Below are 9,806 nucleotides of genomic sequence, written 5' to 3' on the forward strand. Positions count from 1 at the left end.
AGAAAAAGAGAGGTGGTGGGATCGCTAGCGATCGTTTCGTGGGGAAGTAGGGCGAGGCGCTATGCGCGCTAACCCCGATTGAGCCACAGTGCCATCACAGGCAACCACCTCTCGTGACAGTACCTAGTATAACTATCCTTCTAAGATTGGGTTTTAGAAGGTAGTTCAACCACTAAATCTTTAGTAGTTTGGGCTAGGCTATACCCTGTACCAACTATATTAATATAGCTAGTAAGATGGAGCCTTGGCCGAAGGTGACCCTCAATTTGAAGGAAGAAGCCTGATCTCTGGAAGTCTAGAGCTGTAATGGTAGACCCTATAGGGCCTTTCAACGTTTCCCGGTCCAAATAGCCTCCGGCCTTATAGTGCCGGATCCCACTAAATAGATTGATATCTATAGAGGGTATATAGAGGGCCTTATTAAGGACCAACTCTAAGTATTTCGGGGGACTCTTCTGGACTAGTACTTTGAACTTTGTAGTTCCAATACCTTTGGGTTTTATAGGGCTACTACCTATATAAATAGGTGGTATTTAACCAGTATTTTTAGTAAAACTGGTAAACCATTTCCTATTGTTTATGATATAGTCTGTGGAACCAGTATTATAGAGTAGAGCATTAGAGGTAACCTGGTAGCTACAGTGATCTTTACAGGCTGGCTTCGAAGATTTCCTACTAGTTGGTTTAGTGGTAGATTTTGAGGCCTGGTAGGTAGCATTGAAGAAAGAAGGTAGTTCTTTAGTATCTGAATCGGATTTAGAACTACTATCTTCGCTACTATCACTATAGTACCCTATAGTAATATTGTATACCCCTGTAATACAGGTAAAGGAATCGGGCTGGGTACTGTGGTTCGAACTGGAATTTGAACCCTAACCCTTCTTCTTCTTCTTCTTTTGGCCGTTTTAACCACTATTCCTACTACTGCCGTTGGTATTTTGTTGGCTTTGGGGACCCTTTTTCCCCTGTTTTTTAGGGCCTTTATAGGGGCCTTTAGCACCCTTATTTTCGCCGTAGGCCCTATTAGCTATACCTTTATTGGTAGTAGAGGCTGGAATTCTATGCTCTTCCAGAAGGTCGGCTATTAAGAAGCTCAAATTCAGGTTTTCAACACCTTGGCCAACTGTCCTCAGGGCCCGCATTTGACTACGTTGCCGTTCAGCCCACTGTGGGAAGGCTTTTTCCATAGCCTTTAAGTAGTGGTTCACTTGGTCTATAGGCTGTATTTCAACCCCGTTTAGGGTTAGCCGGCTAGCTAAGTTGGAAAATTCAGCGTTGAAATCCGCTAAAGAACCACTAAATTTACTGAAATCCAACTCGTGGAACTTCCTATATAGTTGGTCCCGTTGAATTCCAGTAGAGTACGAATACCGTAGTATTAGAAGCCTATAGGCCGCTACAGGGTCTGTTTGCCAGGCTATGGCGGCCTGTGGTCCAGGGCCTATACTATTCTGTAATAGTATTAGAAGTAGAGCTAACATTTGGTCGCTACCCCCTATAAATCCCTCTGGGTTAGAAGGAAAGGTAGGTATGCCGATAGCCCTAAATATGATATTTAGGCCCTGTTTCCAGATATCGAAGTTATCTGGCCCTGTAAGACGTAGATTTTCAGGGAAATCGTACACCTTTCTTAACAGTTCTTTTACCAACCCACTGTTTTAAATTGTCTTGCGGTATAGTAGGTTGCAGGGTAGGGCTTGGAGGTACTGTATTTGGCAGTGGTACCGTATAGGGTGGTACTACTAGTGGCTCCGGAGGGCCCTAGCTAGTATTACGGGCCTGTTAGGCCTGTAAAGCAGCCTTTACTCTATTTTCTACTTCAGAAGCAATAGCTTCTGTAAGCTACTGTTCGGTAGGCATCTAGGGCCGTTATTATTGTTGAACAGTAAACTATTGTAAACTATCCGTCAACGTAGCTATAGTAGCATACAGTTGTGCCATTTGGGTAGCCTGGGCCTCTAATCGGGTTTACAACTCCTCTATTTGGGCTTGGAGGCTCCTAGCGCCTCTAGGCTGTGCTATAGTGCCTCTGTATAGGCCTATAGGCTATAGCGGCTATACCAGTTGCCGTAGGCTAGTAAGTACTATCCTATTACTACCTTCGCTGTAGTTATAGGGCCTATACTACTATATAGGTCTAGGACTTCAACAGTATAAAATACCGGGTTATATTCTATACCGTAACCACAGTAAGTTTTTACACGCTACTAGCCTTAATATAGCGTAACTACTATTCGCTCTTATAGTAGTAGTCTAGTTACCTAGACCAACAACCTTATAGTGGGTTGTTAGGGCTTTAAGTTCTACTTAGTGCGGCTCTTAGAGGTCCTTGTTTTATATAGTTTAACTACAACTACTAGCTATAGCAGTAGTTAGTACTTTGAGTGTGACGAACCTGTCTCTGGACCCGTCCTGTTAGGGTTCAGTATCGGTCGAAGGTATTCTCTCAAGGGTGCTTAGGTTCGGTGCAGCCAAAGGGTGCACAACAAAGACTTGTCTCAACAGTAGGCTCTCGAGCTTGTAGCGAACTGTAGTTGTGATTGCTAACTGGAGAACTCCCAGAGCTCTCCAGAACGAGTGACTATATACCTATCTAATTCTTGGGTGCTCAGTGTGCTCAGTGTGCTCAGTGTGCTCTCCGGACACTGAGCCTACTGAGCGGACTGAGCTCCCTGAGTACCTTCCTCGTGTCCTGATTGGTGGCGCGGTCCAAGTGCTCAGTGTGCTCAGTACACTTGGCAAGTGCTTGGCGACTGAGCTCACTGATCACCCCCTTTCTTCTTTAATTGGTCCGTCTACCGTAACCAGCTCGGGGCGTCCCGCGCCCCGAGGTCGGCATACTCGTGACATTGAGGTACTACATTTTACCTACCTACTAGAATCGGTAGAACCAATATAGTTGATTAGGCTGTTAGGAAGGCCTATAAATATAGTACCTTTAGTAAGTGTAATAACCCCTAGCTTTCGAAGTTAAGCTAGATTTTTCTATCTCTTTAAGAAAACCAACGTTTCGGGCTTTATTGGAAAAGTTAAAATATAGGCCCCCAGAAGCTCTATATTAACTGTTAGCTATCTAGTATAGTTGACAACCTTGTACTAGGAGGTCTATCTATAGGTCGAAGTTCCTATAGTAGTTTCTAGCTTAGAGAAACGAAGAATTCAAGGATTCTAAGCTGTAAGTAGTAGAAACAGGCTAAGCTTATAGCGTTCAAAGGCTCTAAATTGTAGGGTAATTTATAAGCCTACAGCTAGAAATAGTACTTTTCCGGGCTCATAACCTATTGAGATTTAGGTGGGTAAGGCCCTGTAGTATATATACTGATAGGGCTTACAATATACTTTAGGGAAGTAATGTACAGTACTATTGCTTAGCTACCAGCAGTAATTATAGGGCCTAGGCCCTGTAACAGTGGTTAATTTAGTGGGTAGACTACTATTGTTTTGGGAATACCTCTATATTTGCTATCTTAACTACTAGAGTTGGATTTACTACTTCCTTCTTATATACCTACCGACCGGGGCGTAGTGCCGAATTCGGCCCAGCGGTCTTAGTGGTAAAAAACTGAATCCCGCAAAACTCATTTGTATGGGTTTGACTAAAAATGGGCTCACCTACTCGCAGCCGCACCCAGAAGTACCCGGGCCCACTTGCACTACTACCTTAAAAAACCGGTACAGGGTAGGCCGGTTGGGGCCAAGCGGTACAGGGTAGGCCGCTTAGGAGCCAACTACGGTATAGGGTAGGTCGCTTGGGATGCTAAGCGGTGCAGGGTAGGCTAGTTGGGAACAACCGGGTGCAGGGTAGCTCGCTTGGGAAACCCAGGTACAGGGTAGGTGTAGGGTAGCTCGATTCGGGAGAAACCAACACTTAGTGAAAAGAAGAACCAACCTTCTTCAAACTAAGATAGCTAGCCACCCAGTAATCGTACCGCTACAACCAAGATACCAGTATATAGCTACAGGCCATACGAATTCGATTACAGTACTGTAGAGCCCCCCAGATGGCCACAGCACTAGTAATCTGAACTCTAGGGTTCAACATATCTATAGCCTTATCTACCTACCAATTCGGTAACTACATCGCGTTTTTCCCTACCCGGAGCCTTAACGCAAACCAGCGCGCAAGGGCCAGCCGTAAGCCCCTTTTTCTTTACCGCTAAAAAGTTGGGTTAGCAAAAACAGGGCTTCCAGCCAGTTTTGCGTACTATGGCTTGGCGACTAAGCCTATTGCAGGGAACCAAGCGAATTCTTTAGTGTAGTATATTGCTGCTTGGCGATAGAAGGGTAATAAGGTATTTTCCCCTTTGTACCTGCAAAATTGGGTGCCCAGAAGGGGAAAGCGCCTCTTATTTACGTGGCTACGCCTTTTTTCGCTACTTGACAGGGGTTGAAAATTGGGATCTAATTCATTACTCTACATTACCCCCCGTTCCGATCAGGGCCTAGGAGAGATTTTGAGAACTGCGCAACAGAGCTACAACAACATAATAATCCGTGACCTCGGGTGCTAGGATTTATCACACCCACCCACCCCCGCAGTCGACCATCCCACGAACCAACTATCGCACCTATTCTTCAGCCAAGAAGGGCTTGGAAGCTCCGGCTGTTCTTTTGAACTTTGCATCTTTCCTCAGCTCTCTGATTTTTACCCTTGGATCGCGTCAGTTCTAGAAGACGAAGTGGCATTTTGAGGGTCAAGGGGCAGCCAGTCTGGGGAGCGATCGCGATGGCATCCACAATACTACCGCCTGAGATGGCCATTCCAGGCGCAGCAGATAGCGGGCGTCCTCTAAGCATTGAGGAGCTCTGCTTCACATCAGCCATGAGCTGTTTCGAGGGCTGGCTCAAACTAGATCCGGCCATCGGCCCCCGCACTATGGCATACGTCACTAAGTTCATCTCGAAGACGCTGGAGAAGACACACAACTTAAAAGATGTCAGGTACGAGGAGCCCTCTCCTCTCTCCTTTTTATGATTTGTATCCTGATGTTTCCGCAGGGAAACGCTATCCAAGAGCGTCGAGGTCTGGATCTGGCTCACCCGGGACTTCGCCGCCGCGATTCCGAGTTTAACCACGCGGTCCATCGGTCCCCTTGCTAGCCTCAATGACCCGACAAGGGTGTCACTCCCCAGGAGAGCACGGCGTTGATAACTAAGAATTATCCATCGCTAAAGGAGGACCTGCAGCTGCTCATCAAGCTCATGCATATCGCAAGGAATCTGTTGGTCGTGCCCGAGCCCGAGATCCCCCAGGACCTCTGTGCTGCCGCCCAGTTTGACCAGATGCTCTACCAAACTATTATCCTCTGTATCAACGTCACAAGTAAGGCTTATGATGGCGACGTTCTCGAGGAGGCTGCAAGGCTAAAATTGAGTGAGATCACCGAACTATGCAAGTTTCCTCTCCCCGTTTGAGACTTTCCGTTTCTAACTCGCTGCTAGATAAGAAGCTGCTTGTTACATGTTTGCAGCAAGCTCATAACTGGATCGCCAAGAACGACCGCAACAAAATGGCCTTTTGGTCCACCGTTCTATTCGACGACGATGCCCTCTCTGACGAATCCGACGGCAACGTCTACGGAGAGTTCCGCCCCGATATGGCCAAGACTGAAGTCCAAAACTGGTTCGAGCGGAACTCTCGCTTCTGCGACAAAGCCCGTCAGCTACTTACTGCTTACGAAGAGAACCTGGCAGCCAAGGGGCTGCCACCTGGCCACCTACCCTGCATTTCTCCACTCGCTTGGAATTGGCTCCCAGAAGGTACTGTACGGGTGCGCGCGGACGACTTCGACAACGTCACCAAGATCACCCCTTTGTGGAAGGAAGACGAGCCGGACAAGTTCGAGCAAGACAAGGCCTACGGTCGGGTATCAAGAGAAGTCGATACGTGGTGGCTCAAGATCCGAGACCCTAACTACGATGGCTGGGTTGTTCCTATGCCTACCGTTGAGTTTGCCCAGCAGAGGACCGAGAACTGCAAAGCCAACCTTGTCAACCGATATGCTCACTCGTATCGTACCGCCGAGCACGAGGGGTCTGTCCACTCCGCCGAAGGTGCTCCGTTGCCAGAAGGCGCTGCGGACCAGGAAGGAAGAGAGGGTGGACATTATGTCCACGACTACAACGACGACATGATTGAGGAGGAAGATATCGATGACGACGATTCATATGGCGAGGGCCCGATGAATGGGTTGCTCACTGAAGTTCCTAACATTCTTGATCCTAAGCAGATCGAGGCGCTCCACATGATCGTCAAGTCGTGCATTCTCGATAACGCCGGCTTAGTGCTGAGCAAAGCAGGCGAAAACCTCCAAAAGACCAGATGCAGGATGTTTATGGCCATGGAATGCGGCAGGAGCCTACTCCGAGAAATCTTGGTCTTTATTGCTGTCTGGGAAAAGAGCGAACAGTCACTCATCTTCCAGTTGACAACTCAGATCGTCGAGGCGATTCATCACAGCGCATTGGTTCCTTACGCCTGGCAATCGTTACGCATTCCCAAAGACATCATCTCTCCCGCCCAAACCGTTCTGCTGAGGCTCGTCAATACCATGTTTCGCGCCAGGAATAACGACCCGCCGCCCGTCGAATCGAAGGAGCATATCCGGGACGCCAAGCTGCTGCACTTTCTTTTCATCCAGTTCCGCAGTCGGATAGTGCCGGAGTGTGCGGCACTCATGCACCTCCAGGCCCAGATACGAAATGACCTCTGCGACCCAGCCGACTTCCCCGTCGATAGTTGGGACATGGAGCGCGCCAAGGACGGCATCCAACAGTTCCTCGAGCTCCTCACCACCGTCAACGAACTCCCGGAGACACGCCGTTACCTCATCGAATGGGAAGCCGCTTACGAGCTCCTAACTCTCCTGAAAGGCCTCGAAGCCGGGGTCCCCAAAAAGCCCATGGTGGAAATGCCCAACCGTTCCAACAACGCTCGTCAGCACCAGCAACCCCCACCACACCCGGACGACCCGGACGCGGGCTACGACTCGGAAAGACCACCCCCTGGCCCCACCGCCCGCCCCTCGAAGAACCAGCGCACAAGTACCCGTGGGCCGGAATCAAGGGCCAGATCCTGCACATCCTCGCGGGCCTCCTACAACCCCCTCACGGGCGGAGCAGCCCGGGCAACCCCGAAGTCCAATCCCAAATCCTCCGCCACAACGGCGTCATCAGCCTGCTCAACTGCTGCGTCTACGACGACCACAACCGATACGCCCGCGAGCGCGTGCAGATCTGCCTAAAATGGCTCATGGACGGCTCCGACGAGGCAAACAAATACCTGCGGGAGCTCATCGCCATGTCACCACCACCCAACCTGCGGGCACCACCACAACAGCAACAACAAGCAACCCAAGCCCAGGGCAGCGGCAGCGGCAGCACCACAGCGGCACAACCGCAAACAGCAAGCCTCCGCATCGACGGCATCCCAGGCGAGGTCAAAGTCCGTCTGCGCGCCCCGGGCGAAACCGTCCCGCCCCAACCGCGCCCTCTCATCCCCACCTCCTCATCCGGCCCGGGCTCCGGCGCCGGACGCGCCCTCCCGCCACCATTTGGCCAACGCCACCGCCACGGCTGCCGTCGACGACCATGGCTACGGCTACGGCCAGACGCACAGGTACAGCAGCAGCAGCAGCAGCAGCAATGTCTTGCCGCCGATCCAGGGTGGTGGTGGTGGTGGTGAGGCTGGCGAGGGGGGAGCGAGGGCGGGGTCGTCGATGCCGCCGCCGCACAGGAGCCGGCCGGAAGAGCTGCTGAGGGATATCATCACGCTTGCGGACGAGGCGGCACGGTTGGCGATGGGTAGGCCGTTGGAGGGGGATGAGACGGAGGAGGAAGGGGAGGAGGGGGAGGAGGAAGGGGGGAGGATGGGGATGATGAGGAGGGGGATGAGGAGGGGGAGGGGGAGGGGGGGGGATGATTTCATGTAAGGGGGTGATGTATACGGCATGTGGGAGGTTGTGGAGGGAGATTTCTAGAAGGGGGTTGTATGGATGGTGGTTTATATAAAGGATATCTGTAGGGTGGGCAGATGGTTCAGGGTACAGGGATCGAAAAGGTAGGTTGGTTGGGTCCTGGAGTACGCGTTTAGGGGCGGGCTTCCAAAAGCAAATGCCTGTGATTGATTTCTTTGTTATATTACTGCACAGCGACGGAGTATGTCGGTTTAGGTACAGAAAATGGAAAAACAAACGGACGGTTTACTCAAGGTTTTCAGTTGAATGGTCACCATCACACGTCATTCGAGTTCTCCATCCTCCGGCGATATGGCTGTCATGTCTCAGTTCTTACCTTCGAAATGTACCGAATGATGGAGTCCCTGTACAAGTACTCAAGACCTACACTATGTGCCAACCATAACATCCTGTGATGTAAATCTTCCGGGCCCTTGTTTTGTGCTCTCGAACTTCGTTAATGCATACACCCATATCCTCGTCCATGTAAAGGGGCTGGCTCGGTCCATGATAAACACAAGATAGAACCACTCAATATACCCAAACACCATGTGGTGATTATTACGAGGCAAACAAATGCGTCGAAAAGTATGGACATGGTTGGAAACGACAGGCTCGGGAAGGGAAAATTGACTGAGTAGAATCAAACTTGATAATATATAATGGCTATGCCTGCTCCATGCTGTATCCCTTTTTGGCTTTTCCTGTATCCGCCCCCTGCTTCCTCAATTATGCCACTCGTACATTCCGGTAAACAAAACTAGATGTGGTATCTCTTCCTCCCATATCAAGTCGGCCACGCGAGTCCTACTAGAGGCGGGCCGCGGGGCGCTGCCTCCCTCACAGCAGCCAGGATTAACTCCTTGGCCTTCTCCACGCCCTCCTTGGTGCCGACGACCTCGATCGCATCGCCCTGCGTCTGGTCGCGAGGGACCGTGATCTTGCACCGCTCTGCTTGCGAATCGAGTTGACCTTGCTGCCGCCCTGGCCAATGACAAAACGGTATGTCTTGGGGTCGGGCAGAACCAAGTAGCCGATGGCGTTTTGGTTGCTCGCCTGATCGAGCGCCGACTGGATAGCCTTCTTAGCCTTCTCGATGTTTTCAGGCGAGCCGCGGATGACCCAAGGGATGTCACCCTCCTCGGTGGATGACTGATCCACCACGTTCCAAGAGTGGGCGTCGGCAGTGGTATCGTCGTCGTCGGTGATCAAGGGAAGCGAGTCGCCATTCGCACGAGCATTTTCGGGGCCGTGGGTTTGGCGGGGACGGTTTCGCCAGCGTGGTCGACCGTTACGCCGAAGTCGCTCCTGAACTTGCGGAAAATCTGGCCGTTGTTGGAGACGACGTGGTGGAGGGCCCGGGGAACTTGGACGGTTTCGCCCGGCTGTTCCTTGACCATCTCCTCAAGATGAGCCTTCGCCTTCTCGACATCAGCCGGCTGGCCGGTAATCTTCACGCTCGTAGTACCACTGCCTTGACGGGGAACGTCGATCGAGACTTTGAACTGGGTCTCAATATTCCGCTTGGTCTCGCCGCCGCGCCCGACGATGGACCTGTGCTTCTCGACGGCCACGTCCAGCTCCTCGGAGACCTGGCTCTCGCGCTCCGCCACGATGGCTTCGATCCGGGCCACGATCTTGTCCACAACTTCACTGCGGCCCTCAACTTTGATAGCATCACCGTCAGCGTCCTGCTTCGGGAACTGGATGGTGCGCGCTAGCTCTCGCTGGTCACTGGAGCCGCCAGCCTTGACAACGATGTCACGGAGAGTAGAGCCTAGGGACCTGTTAACCATCGTGATCTATGAATATGGGGGAAGGTTAGACTTACCACCAGTGCCGATGAGAGTC

General features: G+C 51.2%; 2 protein-coding genes across 2 annotated transcripts; one reads left to right on the plus strand and one right to left on the minus strand.

The window, feature by feature from the left end:
- Positions 1–4,362: 4,362 nt before the first annotated feature.
- Positions 4,363–7,931, plus strand: B0H64DRAFT_426771 (uncharacterized protein; the record flags this gene model as incomplete). Its single annotated transcript, XM_062805748.1, has 6 exons — positions 4,363–4,941; positions 4,999–5,119; positions 5,158–5,374; positions 5,443–6,936; positions 7,032–7,618; positions 7,665–7,931. The coding sequence occupies exons 1-6, from the start codon at positions 4,727–4,729 to the stop codon at positions 7,929–7,931; spliced, it is 2,901 nt and encodes a 966-aa protein (XP_062656314.1). The 5' UTR covers positions 4,363–4,726.
- Positions 7,932–8,553: 622 nt separating this feature from the next.
- On the minus strand, positions 8,554–9,751 carry B0H64DRAFT_468299 (uncharacterized protein; the record flags this gene model as incomplete). The annotated part of the gene is made up of 3 exons (XM_062807742.1): positions 8,554–8,868; positions 8,928–9,107; positions 9,191–9,751. The coding sequence occupies 3 exons, from the start codon at positions 9,749–9,751 to the stop codon at positions 8,743–8,745; spliced, it is 867 nt and encodes a 288-aa protein (XP_062656315.1). The 3' UTR covers positions 8,554–8,742.
- Between the last annotated feature and the right edge of the window lie 55 nt (positions 9,752–9,806).

The sequence above is a fragment of the Chaetomium fimeti genome (genome assembly GCF_033439085.1).
Source record: "Chaetomium fimeti strain CBS 168.71 chromosome Unknown B0H64scaffold_7, whole genome shotgun sequence".
NCBI lineage: Eukaryota > Fungi > Ascomycota > Sordariomycetes > Sordariales > Chaetomiaceae > Chaetomium > Chaetomium fimeti.